Here is a 15,335-nt window from a genome sequence, read left to right as displayed (position 1 = left end):
CAATGTTCTCCAGAGGTTTTCTGTCCCGACTTTGGCTAATTTGCTACAACAGCACAGCTCACAGTTCAGTTCACTTTCCAGTTCAGTCTCCCCAAAACCTGAATGCTGTTTATTTAATATGGCTACCTCTGAGAACAATTCATTAATGACAAACACTTAAATACACAAAGTTAATTTCTATTTTTTCAACTCGAGAAAAAAAAACACACACACACTCTGAAGTGAGTGAACTGTTGGTGAACTGAACTGATGCCAAGCATTGTTACATTAACAGTAACAAGCCCGGTCAATACAGTATTGTCATTAACACACATTAACCTGATAACAGAGTGGTGTTGGGCCCAAGGGTCCGCCTGAGGCCAGACAGGGCTGAACGCACACAGAAGACCATTTTTCCTGATCAAAGAATTAAAACCGCATCAGAATTGGAGTTTAACTGGAAGGGACAGAAGTCCAGTTGTCCAAATAACTTCAAAGCCACCAACAAACACCTGTCAGAGTGGAGGGATCACTGGTTAGTATGGCTATAAGACATCCTGAAAACACAATATTCAAGTTTCGTTCAACTACTGAGTTGCTGTGGCTTCTAGTTATTTGACCCAACAGGCACCTCTGCCTTGTGTCGTTTCCACCTGCACCATTTTACATCCCCAAAGTAAAGACATAAGGATACAAACAATTACAAAAGATTTTGTCTTTGCCTTTCAGTGTGCGTCCAGCCAAACCAAAAAAAAAAATATATATATATCAAAATAAATAAAATATCTGCTTGCCCCTTCCTCGTTTCAACTAAAAAAAAAACAAACTAAAAAAAACAAAAAAACATCCTACACTCTACAACAGTCAGCAGTCAAGGCATGAGAATGATCAACTCTGAGGCAATGAGTGTGTTGTGTTTGTCCACGGCAAGTGTGAATGTGTGAGTCTACACAGTCCAGACCCATTGTTACCATAAAGTATTTTCAAATGTCCAACTTTGTGCGCTCTTTTCAGCACAACACGCCATCCCTTGTCCCCACCCATCCCTGTCTTTGTACAAAGTCTCTTCCCTTGTCCACCCCCCCCCACCCCTCTCACTCACTCACTCTCACACACACTCTCTCACTCACTCTCTCTCTCTCTCTCACACACACACACACACACACACACACACACACACACACACACACACACACACACAGTCTCTAAATGGGTTAAAATGCAGCCCATGGTTTGCCCCTGGTCCATTAGCTGTGGAACTGTTCCAGCCTGGCTTTCAGCTCTTCCTGTTTGGCTCTCAGTTTGTCCCTCTTGGCTTGCAGTCTGTGGCACTCGTCCTCCAGGCTGTAGATGCAGTCTCTGGCCTTCTTCAGGATCACCACCTTGGACGCCTTGTCGTTGTGCGATAGCTCTGGCACGTTATCACGCAGGCGCATGAAGCAGTTCTTCAGCTCGTTGCGTCGCTGCCGCTCCATAACGTTGTGAGTCCGCCGCCGCTCCTCCTCATCCTCCGTCTCTGTAGAGTTCCGAGACGAGTGGTGGTGGTGGTGGTGGTGGTACCGCGACGAGGACGATGAGGAAGAGCTGCGAGAAGAGTGGTGGAAGCGCGAAGAGCCGTCACTCCCTCTCGAGCGCTTGTTGGACGAGGACGAAGAGGAGGAAGGTGGCGGTGAGGCGGGGCAGGGCGCAGCGTAGTTGTGTTGCAGCTGGATCTCGATGTGGTGGCGCTGAAGAGCCCGCTGCTCCTCTTCCTGCTTCTGCTGACGGACAGAGAGATTAGCCAATGGGGCCAAAGGGGAGGGGCTGGAGGGACAGCGGACGACTGTCACCACGTCAATCTCTTCCTCTGTCAGGGAAAAGAAGAAGAAGAAGAAAAGAGGTGGGTTAGATGGGTTTTTCTGGCACAACAATTGTTTTCTGACCCTTGTGGTGACGACATTTCAGGGGAGCGCTGACACCAAAAACAAGAGTGTGTACACTGTACACAACACACCACGAGGAACCGGCTCACACACATTCACACACAGTATGACAGCAGTCGGGAATGACTGCTCATGACTTCTCCTGTAAACAGTCACAACCGCGCAGAAGCGTACAACTGTTTGCAAACTCTGTTAATGAGTGAAGGCGACTCAAGATTACAGCAACAGTTAGATGTATAAACAGTAATTACACATTCAAGCACTGAAGCCGTTTCAAGTGAAATTGGAGCATGAAAACATCACAACCCATTCATTTACTGATGAAATGAATAGGTATAAGCTAAAATTACAATGAAAACATATATACAAAAGAGTCTGCAAATGTAAAAGGCTAACGTGCTTTAACAATGAGTAATACTTAGAAGACAATTCAGTGAATGCCAGTCCGCCACTTCCTCTCTGGTTTATAGCCCGGCATGCCACAGGGCTTGAAGTGGTGAAATGACTCATTAGGAGTTAATGGATGAATCCGTAACTGTTACTGCTTGACATGAGTCACTCAGGCACAGGCGCGCGCACATCCCCCCCCCCCCAGAGCTAATTATCTCTCCTAAAAACCTTTCATCTCCTTGTGTCAGTCAACAGCTAAAACCCCACCCATGCTTCAACAACATCCTTGAGTCATAAAAGGCTCCTGCAGATTACAGGTGGGCGGCCGGCGTCCAGATAAGGTGAGTGCAAAGAACAATTTGGGCTCAGTGCCACTAAACATTAACAGTGACCTATCAATGAAATTCCAGTGAAACTGTTCTGGGTGAGGACTATTTATACTGATAAGCTGCACAACAACAAGGCAGGAATGAGATTAAGTCTGAGCTAACTATCAGCATGAACACATCAATTAAACTCCAAAACACAAAAGAATTTGAAAGGGCAGGGTTTTGTTAAAAAAATCTGATCATTAATGGATCACTGACTTAAGACCCACAAGCCCAAACATAGCGGCTAAACTCTCCTCTGAGTGAAAACTGGGAATGTAAATGAAGATGGGTTGTGAACTCACCGGAGTCACTGGATGAATAGATGGACAGCTCGCCGCCAGTTGATCCGTAGTCTGATGTGGATTCGCTGGGCTCCTGAGTGTCCATCAGGTTCTGGCAGTCCAGCGTGGAGCCAGCGATCTCCTCAAAGATGCTGGTGTCGATGTCAGACAGCAGCGGGCTGGAGCCGAGCATCGAGGAGACCAGCTTCTCATCCAGGCTCTTGTCTGCTGTCAGGCACTGCCACAGGCAGTCCTCGCTGCTCTCCTCTAGGGGGGAGCAGGGCTGGCTGGTCTGGCCCTCCTTCTCTGCAGCATCGGAGTGGAAGAAGTCACAGTTCCAGTTGAGCTGCATGTCGTGATCCTCCAGCAGGATGTCCGACACGTAGCTCAGCTGGTCCTCGTTGGACAGGGGCTTACTGCCAGCCAGTCCGGCCTTCATGGGAGGGGACTGGGGGGGTGTCGGAAGCGACTGGAGGTCCTTCATCAAGCTCTGGCAGAACTCATCATCAAAGAGCAGCGGCTCCGAGTAAAGCCAATCCTGCGACTGAGCGAACCTTTGCAACATGTTTGATTGTGGAATCTGGGAGAACAATAAAAACCAGGACAAAAAACAAAACAAAAAAAAAAAAAATTAGAGAAGTTGTAAAGGTTATAAAGCTTGAATCCACAGAAGCAGAGCCTGTAGTGTGTTGAAAGCAGCGCCTCGTCAAGAGTTTAACCGAGTAGATCACATCAGCAGCAACACGTGTAGTAGTGAAAGTTTAAACCAAGTTTCTTCAGACTGAAACCCCCACAGGCAGTGTGCCACCTTTTAACTGTGTTTACACCACTGTAGCCCCGCCCCGCTGCTCCCCAGGAGGCTGTATATCACCCCAAAGATTAACCCCCCCCCACCGCCCATGACATCATAGAAACAGCTGGTGGAGACGGGGCAGAAAACACCTCTTTACACAATTTACATTTTTCCTTCTCAGAAGGTAAATGAAAAAAAACCCCAGCAGTGGGGCCCAGCTGCCTGTTGACATGGAAAACAATACTTTAAGAGAAAGGAAGGGTGGGCTTTTGTGTTTCTCCTTTTTTTTTTTTTGTTACTTAACACTTAAAACCTCTGCTGCTGTTTCACACACATGACTGAACATTTCGGCTTTACTGCAGGAAATCTAAAACACTTTCACAACTTCTCACAGAGAATATTTATAAAAAAAAAAAAAATTGCTCTGGGTAGTTATTTAAAAAGCCACAGGAACAATTAGTATGATCGTACTAAGTATTCAGCACATGCAGGTTTTCTGCTTCTATTACAAACCATTCACTAACATAAAAAAATAAATTACATTGCAAAACGCTAAAAAAAAACCCAACTAATTTCTAATTAAATAAACATGACTGGGGATGGAACATGCTGGAGAGTATGCCTATTTGGTGGGAAGGGAAAAATCCTAAGATATTCCTACGGGGTTTTATGGTATGTGTGTGTGTGTGTGTGTGTATGGCAGGGCTGTGTTGGAGAACAAAGCGGCCGTGTGTGTGTGTGTGTGTGTGCGCTGCAGACAGGGCTCCGGGACTTAAAGGCTGCCTTTCTTTACCATCACAGCCTTGGTAACCTGAGTCAGAACTTAAAACACAGACCAGTCTGCGCCCTAACAAGCCCGTGAAAAAATAAGTAATTAATGGCGTCTACGGTGACATTTCCCCCCCCCCACCACCACCACCACTCAGCATAACAGTGGCCGACTGTTTACCGCATGTGAACGCACGCCTTAGACCAACACTACCGGCGACTGATTACAGCCGGTGCGGAACTGAGGACTGACTGGAGCATAATGAAAAAAAAAAAAAAATAGACATTTCTGAATGGAGGTTTTGAATGCAGACACACTGAAGCTTCATTTTCAGCCGTTACCGCATGCGGTTGCACCAGATTCAGTTTAACAGTTATATTAAAACTGAGGATCAATTGGGGAGGATTCTTAACCAGATTTCTAAAAGCGATAAAGAAAAAAAAAAAAAACGTTCAACATGCAACAAACCAATCTCTCTACCCCGATTCGGTGTTTGCATGTGGGGGAAAAAAACGTTTTTAAATTCACCCCACCGAAAAGCTCAAAGTCCTTAAGCTATCCAAACGTTATCATGCTGCAAGGGTCATTTAAAACCGGCGTGGGTTGAGCAAACGCCGGGTCTCCACGTGAAACCGGCACTCCCTTTTAACTCAGCGCTCAAAGCGGCGCCAGGACGCGCACAAGCGCCGCCGGACGCCCGGTCGTGAGGTGACTTTAAATGCCGAAGTTAGCTAACCTCGCCGAAATTCAGCCCGCAGCGTGCAGCCGCCTTACCTTCAAGCGTCCTCACCGAAGAGGAGTTTTCACCACGGCGAACAAAAAAAAACCCCAAAAAAAAAAATCGAAAAGACGTCGGGAACATCCAATAGAGTCCACGGGGAGCGAGAGCGAACTAAAAGCGTCTGCTTGGGCGATATTTTCTGCGTGTAAAATTAAAGTTAGAACAGGGCAGCATGGTGGGTCTGTCCAGCCGTCGTCTCCTCCTCCGCCGCTATCAGACAAAGTAGGTGTGGCCGGCGCGGTCGCACGGTTATGTACCTCACGGCTTCCCGGTGTCCTTCCGCCGCGAAAAAAAAAAATCGCGCCAAAACGTGGAGACCGACTGCGGGTCGCCGACGGCCGCCGAACCCGCCGCCCGCGTGATCTCGGCCGGCCGTCGCTTCGATCGGGCCCGCGGGCGGTCGCGGTTCCCGTTAATCTCGCGTCGAAGTCGGGGTGTGTGTGGGGGGGGGGGGTCTATGTCGTCCCGCGGAGGGATACTCCGCGGGACGGGATTCCAAGAAAATGGTGGCGGGTAAAGTTGGGATAGCAACACACGTGGGAAGCCGGGTGTCTTACTACCTGTCTGTCTGACTGTCTTGCCTGACACACCTCGGGGCGTCACTTCGGGGACCCCGAGGTGGGAGCGTAGACAACTTAAAAGTGTTCGGGAAGGAAAACGGATCAGGTAAAAAAAAACAAAAAAAACGATGCGTTTAGGGGCCAGTGATCCCTGGTTAAAAAAAAAAAATGCGTGTGCGATTCGTGGCGAGGGAAAATAAACTTTCTCGGTCATTAATGAGGAATGTAGTGGGTAGAGTGAGCCGGTGTGGTATTTTTTGCGGCATGTTGGAGGCAGAGACATTACAGCACCCCCCCCCCCTCTCTCTCTCTTCTCTACATCGACCTGTAGTGATCTGACAGAGAGACAGGCGGGCAGAAGGGCAGGCGGAGTACTTTCCGAGCCACGTTGTTCTCCAAATCCAACTCTTGCGATCTATTTCACCATCCGTCCATCTATCCCCAACTCCTCCCCCCCTCCTCCCACTAATACTACTACTACTACTACTACTACACCCACAAACTATCTAAAACTGTCATCTTATCCTCATAAGTTTAAAGCAAAAGTCTCTGATGCACTTTCAGTTCATGCACAATTGCTTCCCGACGCTTAGGAATCTTTACTTACTGTTATATAGGCTACTGTACATGTGCATATATGTTTTTTCCTGTTACGGTATTTTTTTTTTTTATGCCATGGCCATTTTTTTTTTTTTTTTTACAGTGTTTACATTGTGTGCTCATCTTTCAAAAAAAAATGCTAGTGGTGATTTTTGCAAGTTTTTCTGCATTTTTTTTTTGCGTAGACAGGTAACATGGAAATAAAACATATGAAATAATAAAATGCAAAAAAAAAAAAAAAAAACCCAAAAAAACAGCAACAAAAAACAAAAAAACTGTTGTAGTAAATAGGTGAGAGGACGCTGCACTGGAATGAATGAACTACAGAACAGCCCGACTCACATACCGCAGCCCTCCCTACGCCTCCCTACGCCTCCCTCTCCGCCCCATGGCTCTTGTGCGTTTGCACGTTACATAACCGACAGGGATACGCCGGTACACGTGCAGGCACGTCGGGCAATCGGAGAGCGAGTCGGTGTCGGTTCACGTGAGTTCTCAGCAAAGCTCCAAAAAAAAAAAAAAAAAAAAAATCCTCGTAAAGGGGGGGCTCACAGCCTCCATACCGACCGTACACACTCATCTATATCCAGCCCTTTAAATAGGCTACACATGCACTGCACGCCCATTTCATATGAAATTTCACACGAGGAGGTCCAGTTGCTGGTCATCTGATAGTTAACAAATGTCTATAAAGACACGCTATATGAATGTAATGCAACTTTAGTAATTGGATCTATTCTTGCATGTATAATCACTGCTGTTTGGTTTTGTTTTGGTTAAAGTGGTGAAAATATGCATGGAGTCTGGTCCACACTTAACATAAGGCCGGTAAATTAAGTTCCATTACGCCCCTGTGTTTATTCATACATGTAAATAGACGGTTCCCTTTCTCTTCATTGTCGTGGATGCACGCCTTGTTCTGGGCGCATCCTGCACTTCCAGGAATCAGCACAGCCCCCGCTGCGCGTCCGTCACGTGGAAACTATTCCTGCCGAGCGTAAATGCGCCCCACGTTTCCACAAACAGAGGGGGGAAATGCGGCATGATCCCGAAGTTCTGCTGATCCACATTTGGAGGATGGGGCTTCTGTCCGAGGCAGCTGATGTGGGGCGGATCACAGCGGCAGAGCGGAATGGAACATTTTGTTACAGCGGCAGCGACAGCCCAGGCCCGGGGGGGGGCGTCCGCCTGGAGTGAATAAGTGGGTTACTGTGCCACCTACAGGCCAACTGGCAGACTGACTGACTGGCCTGGTTTCAGCACTGGGACGCTGAACCTCCTGGATGGCCGAGTGACTCACCGGTTTAATTTCTGACTAACCGGTTAATTCTGGGATTTCCGAAATTGTTTTCACACTAATCCAGCCCCCGGACACATCTGTATTAAGGTGACTGTTGGAACTCACAGCGCAGTCCGCTGCGAGCATCGTCGCCGGATGAGTGTCAGTGTGTGTAAGGGTGTAAGCTGTGAGTCAAGTTGAGTTAAAATTGCTGACCCTCAGAAAAAAAAATTCAGAACTCAATAATTAGGTCCAGGGCTCTTTGGATGAGCTTAATCAGATGAATGAACATCCCGTAAGTTGTGCATTTAAGAATCATTTTTTGGTTTATTGCCACACTCTCCCAGCATGGGAATCCAGTTTGGTTTAACCTTTTCCAGAAACACCTCCATCTTTCAAAACTGACTGTGTCTGGAATGATTTGCAGGTCTTAGTAGCGTCCCCCTTCGATCCTTATCCCCCGTACATGCACGGAACCTAAGGTTAGGTTCAGGTAAATCACCTGAGTTCTACACCATAACAGCTATTGAACAAACTACTATGTTCTCATCAGGTTAACTGGCCTTTTTTAAAAGGCAGCGGGGAAACATACTGTGTGTTTCGAGCCGGGGCCAGCGTCCCTAGAAGTTGGACTCATACTGGACGACTCTGTGCTCCACAATTTTACGTCCAATGCCAGCATTCTCTGTTTTTGCAGGAAACAGTGTGCCCATTGTGTGGAGAGGTGGAAAGTAAGGGTGAGGAGCTCTGGGAAGTGGAAAGATGACTAGCGCGTCCAAGGTTGGTGCAGGAGACCAAAGTTTGCATCCTGTGGTAGACCTTCAATTAATATTGTTTTCATAACATAATAACCACAATCTTTCCCAAGCCTTCACAATGCTGCAGTTTCCCTACACAGATATTGTCCGGGGGGGGAAAAAAAAAAAAAAAAAAAATGTTTTAACACTGAACATAATCCAGGGTTTTGCAGAACCGTCCGACATCGCAGTTCTTGGGGCCCTGGATCCTGAGGTTGCATACAAGTAGACCAATCGTAGTACTGTACGTGAAACCCCATCGGTGTGGGATTCCCGCCCTCCATCGTCGTTTACTGACGTAGGTGAAATGGACATGGGCGACTGAAAACTGTGCCCAACATTGCCTGCTTGAAAATATGCTTAATTGGTAGGGGATGTTTAAGCCCAAGCTCAGTTTAAGTCTGCTTGATTTTAGACCGGTGATGGGTTACAAACGGGATGCAGGCTGAAAACACATCGGTAAAACGGCATCTACGTGCACATTTTGCTAACCTGCAAGGGGCTAACGGACTAAACTAAATTTAACTACGGGTTGTTCTCGTGAGGCCCCACGGCAGTTTCAGAATGAATGAGCCAGAGCAAACAGTTGGTGTAAAGTAGTGCACAAAAAACACAAAAACGGCTAGATAGGATGCTATACATGACCACATGGGATATAAAAATGGTCACACAAGTCATTTTATGACCCAGTATCCCCATATTTTCTGCCATGCGTTCATATTTTTACACAAAGCCTGGTAGGATCCGAGGGCGCACACGACTTGGGGAATTCAGGGATGCAAAAAATTAACTTTTCCTCTCTCCTTCTCTACAGTGGAATTGGCCCCCGCCAGAGCCAGAATCCCTTTGAACGTGTGTTGGGAATGTCAATGCATCTGAGGTCAAAGTTAATTTTAGTTTAACTTTTTTTTCTGCGCAGCCTGGCGGAAAATTAGAGAAGTGTACACCGCTCCGGTTCCCACAGTTTCCAGAGAGAATGCAACGGCTCTCTGCTTTGGAATAATGGCCCTGCTTTGCAAAATGTTGCACTTTTTCTGCTGAAAAATCCCTGCGAGAAACCTCTGAACATTCGACTTGTTGAGTTGTTTAAATGTCAACTGAAAACAGTCATCTCTCTATTTCAGCGAGAAAGATAACATCTTAGCCGACTCACTGGTTTTGTAACTAATTGTCAAATTGCCCACTGACTCACAGACTCACTGACTCACTAACTTCTTAAAAACGCTCGTTGTCTGATAGAACGCGAGAAATCTTGATAATCTGTGCTAAGTTCTTGGAACTTGGGTGTCTTTTAGTATCTTCCCTGTTTAAATAGTAACATTTCCGACAGATGAGGTAAAAGGTTAATCAGCTGACTGACAAACCGACTGACTGGTTGACTGGTCCGGTGAACTTAATGGCATAACAAACCTCATAGGAAACATAACATAACAGCCGACAGACCCGGGGGTGAGCGAGGGAATGGGATTACCACTCTGTGTGTGTGTGTGTGTGTGTGTGTGTGTGGGTGTCCTCCGCTGTGATCTCCTCCTTATTAGGACTCTTGCAGTGTGTCTCTGTGCAGACAGACAGGCTGCTGCTGCCTGTCTGCCTGTCTGCTTTAATTAGACAGCAGCAGCTACTGAATAAGATCAGACACACACACACACACACGCACACACACACGCGCACACACACACACACACACACACACACACACACACAAACACATCCCTGAAGAGGGTGGTTCTCAAACTCTTGGGTTCTGGACCATCAGGTGTTGATAGACGGACTCTGGTTAGATGAACTGGGTAGATGTAGAGAGGTTTGCAATTTGAGTCTCCGCAATTCTTGGATAATTAAAGTCAAAATCAATCTTTTTGGGGATTTTTAAACTTAAAACAACACTTTCATTTGTGTGTGGCCTCCCTTTAGGTTTTAACACAGGTGCAACCGTGACGTAACAAACGACCATTGAAGTCCACCGAACGCATCGTCATGTTCGTGAAACCAGTTTGAGACGACTTTTGGTGTGTGACGTGTATTATCGTGCCGGAAGTAGCCATGATGGTAAACTGTGGCCAATACCCAGACAGGCTGTGGCATTCAAACCATGATCGATTGGCATTCAGGGGCCCAAAGTGAGCCGAGAAAACACCCCCCACACCATTACGCCACCAGCAGCAGCCTGGACTGTGGACACAAGGCAGGTTGGGTCCATGGATTCATTCTGTTGACGACAAATTCTGACCCCGCCATCTGCTGCCTCAGCGGAAATCCTGATTCATCAGACCAGGCTACGTTTTTTTCCAGCCTTCAACCGTCCGGTTTCGGTCCAGCATTCAGGTTTTCTGTCCTTGGCCGCCAGGAGTGGAACCCGACGTGGTCTCCTGCCGTTGTAGCCCATCCGCCACGAGCTTCGACATGCTGTGCATTCAGAGATGCTTTTCTGCTCACCGCCGTTACTAAGGGTGGTTATCTGAGTTACCGGTGCCTTTCCGTCAGCTCCAACCCGCCTGGCCAATCTCCTCTCACCTTTGCTGATCGAATCATTGCACCAATGAGCGTCGTACAGGTGTTCCTAATAAAGTGCTCAGTGAGTGTATAGTGACCCAGAGTCTCTGCATGTATATTTCAAGTTTATCTTGCGCTGTTGGTGTTAAGTTTTTTGAGAGTGGAATGTTCTCTTAGTCAGCTCAGCCAATAAGCGGTGGATATTTTTGTCCTCTCCTTCCAATTCAATCGTATGGTCTCCTTCGCAATGGTTAAGGCTAAAAGCTAAAAGGCTTTGGGTTGTGTTGGAACATGTGTGTTTGATTATGTGAATGCATCCCAGACCATCCTTAAAGGGAAACACGTGGAAAGTGCTCAGCTGTAAGGAACTTTGCTGCTTTTGTGACAGAATATTGAGCTTTGAAGTGAGACTGTATGTATGAATAGGGCAACAGAAGCCATATTTTGACAGGATTTATTTCTGTTTTTTTATTGTCTTGGTTAGTCTGCCTTACTGTAACTGGTTTCATGTGTGGTGGGTGTTGTGTGTTTAACAATGCATTTCGAAGAAGTGAGTCCCCTTCTCACTGTAATGGCATAATAGACTTTCAGAGAGAGTGATTCGTTTGAAACTGTCCAAATAATTTGATATTTATCAAATCCATTTGAATGATTCAGTTGGAATATTAATCCCATTTGACTGCTCTAAGGCACTAAGGTCCTAAGGACTGAATTTTCTGCAGAGGTAAAATTTTCCGTCAGGATTGAAAATGGGGGTACGCTCATGCCGATAATTTACAGGTAAGTCAGGGAATCGGTCTTGACCTTTTCAGTGATTTGTTAATGTAGAAATATAAGAAAAGAAACGGGAATCAACTGGGCAACGTTGTCAAGCTGGTCAGGAAAGTCACTGGTGACCAGTAGCCTTCCTCGACAGATACGTTTGCTGAAAAATCACATAGAAAAAAACAAAATCCTTCTCCGGAGCATCCTCCCGTTTGACGTCCACCTATACAGTTTTCCAAACATTAGGTGCAACAGGATCACAATTTTATATAGCCCATGTGAATAATTCAAATATACCGTAAACCACCTTTTCAGTTCCATAATCACATGGACTCTCGTTTGAAGAATTCCCACTCGTGCGGTAAACTGAGACCGGAACTAAACCGCTTCTCCGCTAATGACGCTTCGCCAATCGGATTACGCCCCTCGGTACGAAACTCAGGATGCTTCCCAGCAGGACGAGTCCACTTGTCATTTCAACTGTCAAATGTAAACATCCACGTCATGCACGCGCAGCAGGGAGAACATTTGAGATACGATCAGTCTCACAATAGCCTCTTTTCTTCGGGGGAATTTGGGACAAGCCGCTCTTGTGTGATCTGCATTTTTTAGGGCCCTGAGCAGAATGTCAGAGACATGTGACATCTTAAGACCTCCTCTCTCTCATCTTGGGCATTTTTCGGGCTTTCAAACAATTTAACACGCTGTGCCATTTATTAAGACAAAATTCAAAACCCCCCTCGGGCTCAAAAAGCCCTCTCAAAATAATAACAAAGATGCACTGTTATGTAATTAAAGCGAGAATGTTTACAGTGCTTCTTAAAACGGTTGACATTTGGGAGAGAGAGTTTTTTCTCCTGATAACACTGAGTCGCTGCTTGCTCGTCGGGTGGCCCCTGAGGGTCCTTTTTAAGTAACATCCCAATCTTATCTGCTGGACACTGAGCTGTCGGGGGAATTAAGTGCGAGGAACTGACTGGGTGCAGGTCAGCGACCCGTCTGATCAACAGCCACTTGTGTTTTGTCTTTGAAGGAGGATAATGCGTTGACTTTCGTACGGTCCTTACTCCGCCCGTGAAGCCACTGTAACTGATATTTTGCAGCGACAGCGTATGTCACGGCTAGCGATGAACCTGAATCCGCAGCTCCCCCTCGGCTCCGCGGAGCTTTAATAGCGAGTTGGAGCTCATAGTTTAGCTTTTCTGGCCACCGCTTTGCGGTTCGGGGTTCACTGCCGCCGCTCTCAAGGCGCAGGCAGGCAGCGGTTTCCGGAGGAAAAAGCTCCAAAAAAACCCGCCGTGCGCTTACCTGCTCAGCAGCGAACGGCAGACGGCTCATGACCATCGGCGGACACACAAACACAACTCCGGCACCGCAACTGCCGGATGTGTCAACAAGCAGCCGTTTGCTAACACGTTCTTTATACTTAAAAGGTGGTGATGTGTCAATGTTGTGTTCCCAACTTGTTTTATTCCTCCAGTTACTTCAACGACAATCACAATGAGCTGCAGATATGACATTTAATTTCTGATGAATATTAGTGACAGTGATAGCATTTATATCAATACGTCCTCAGGATGCTAAAGTACAACTTCTATGCCTTCTTTCCCACAAATAAGGGAGAGGGAATGGGACAAAATTAGGATTTTTTTTTTTTTTGCAATTATCACAGGTCGCTAAAATCACAGAGAGAAAGAGACATGTCCTCGTCTTCTCTTCATTCTTCTGAAACTACAGCTCTCACATTATCACCACTGAATCTAACCGAACTGTGTAATGACAGACCTGAACACACACACACACTTCCTCTCTAAATGTTAGTGCTGTCATGTTGTGGAGCCGTGTATAAATTTGTCCTGAGAAAAATCTTCCGCGTGGGCGCAGGCAGTGATACGTTTAACGTTTCCAGGTTGCCTCCAATAAACAGAAGAAGACGACATGGGCTGTTACCATCGTGGCTTAAAAACAAGGAGAGGAGCGCCACCCAGAATCGCAGCGTCGAGGCTAAAGTCCTCAGCAACTGTCACAGCCCAGCTCCAGAGAGAGAACAAAGCGGGGGGACCACACACGAGCACTAACTCAAAATGGAAAAGTAAAATAGAGAATATACTCCGAACCAAAGTTGAGGAGGGCTTTATGAAACATCAGTGCTGCCTGTGAGGCAGACGCACAGCAGTCAAACCAAATGTAACCAAACAGACGCCAGGGCACAGACACATGAGCTTATAAGACGTTGCAGTTGGACCAGGTGTGGCAAGTTCTCCCTTGACGGCCGTCAGCCTGCGTCCACAGAGGGTCACCAGAGCAACAGAGAGAGGGAGCCTGAATGAAAAGAAAAGCCCGAAAGCCGGTACGTTTTGATTTCAGCAGTGTGTTACCTCCTCTCTCATCTCATTGTTCACCTTTTTTTTAAGCAAATTTTGGCAAAAAGCAGCCACTTTTGTCGTCGGCTTCGTAAGTTCATGAAGAAAAAAAAAAAAAAGTACTTACCTCTGCTGGTGGCTAGACATGCAGCTACTCTGCCGCCACCTCAATACGGTCGAGGTAAATGCAAAGGAAACCTTGATTTTATTTTATTTTCATTTCTTTTTTTTTTTTCATTCATTTCGTTGTAGGAAAGGAAGGCGACAATGTAATGGTCGGCTGTCACTTTTTCAAGATCAACGTCAAGCCTGTACTTGTGTAAGATTCTGCCTTAGCCGTGCGATTACAATGCAAAAATGTTTGTTTTTTTTAACTTGAACAGGAACAGCAGTAACTTTAGAGAGCCAGGAATAACAACACCATTCTGGTAAATGAGACACAGGCAAAATCTTGCCTTGTGTTCAGTTTGAATGTGCTTTCGGACTGTCCCCCCTCGTGGGCCCGGTCTATTTTAAAACGACAAAATGTTCCAAAACGTGGAGCCTCTATAGATATTGACACCGAAACCTGACAATTACTATTGTTTCAGAACAGGGGAACATTATCTGCCAATATACTGGAAATATCTGGACTTGACCTCACAGCCTGGAAATAAAACAATGCAACAAAAACACCAAACAGAGCCAAAAAATCGAAGGTAGAATACCAGCAGCTGGTTTTTAAAGGGTTTAAGTGGTTTCTTTGGGTGGAGTTTTTCCTTCAAGGATTTTCAAGGAAGCGAGCGTCCGTCTGACCTCAGTCAGCTGCTGGAAGAAGGAGAAAGAGAGGCAGGCAGCCGCAGAGCATTCCTTCTGGGAACTGCCTTCATGTGGTGTGTGGTCGTGTGTGTGTGTGTGTGGAGTGGTACGGCATGCTTGGTGGTAGTCATCAAAAGGAGTAACCGCAGCTTTGCCAGGAACATGTAAAAGTGCATCCTGCTGTACTTTCTCCACGGCTGTGTGTGTGTGTGTGTGTGTGTGTGTGTTTTCCTATTTTTTTTGTCCTCTTAAACATAGAAAGTGTGGTTGTTTTGCATGTCTATTTTATCTTTCTGGTCTTTTTTTTTTTTGGCTTTTGATGTTCCAGGTCTCTGTATCTCTTTTAGGTAATTTTGCCTCTTTTGGATCATTGTCATCTCTGCGTCGTGTTTTT

The 15,335-nt window shown here is 46.3% G+C and overlaps 2 protein-coding genes across 2 annotated transcripts in view; both read right to left on the bottom strand.

The window, feature by feature from the left end:
- The window catches only part of LOC120807181 (E3 ubiquitin-protein ligase TRIM35-like), a 322,424-nt gene that overhangs the window by 209,191 nt on the left and 97,898 nt on the right, over positions 1 to 15,335 (bottom strand).
- Positions 1,124 to 5,490, bottom strand: mych (myelocytomatosis oncogene homolog). Its single transcript, XM_040116161.1, has 3 exons — positions 5,280 to 5,490; positions 2,965 to 3,523; positions 1,124 to 1,825 (listed from the first exon to the last, which is right to left on the bottom strand). The coding sequence occupies exons 2-3, from the start codon at positions 3,506 to 3,508 to the stop codon at positions 1,227 to 1,229; spliced, it is 1,143 nt and encodes a 380-aa protein (XP_039972095.1). The 5' UTR covers positions 3,509 to 3,523; positions 5,280 to 5,490; the 3' UTR covers positions 1,124 to 1,226.

The sequence above is a fragment of the Xiphias gladius genome, chromosome 21, assembly GCF_016859285.1.
Source record: "Xiphias gladius isolate SHS-SW01 ecotype Sanya breed wild chromosome 21, ASM1685928v1, whole genome shotgun sequence".
Lineage (NCBI taxonomy): Eukaryota > Metazoa > Chordata > Actinopteri > Istiophoriformes > Xiphiidae > Xiphias > Xiphias gladius.
This window is presented reverse-complemented; position numbering and strand designations above follow the sequence as displayed.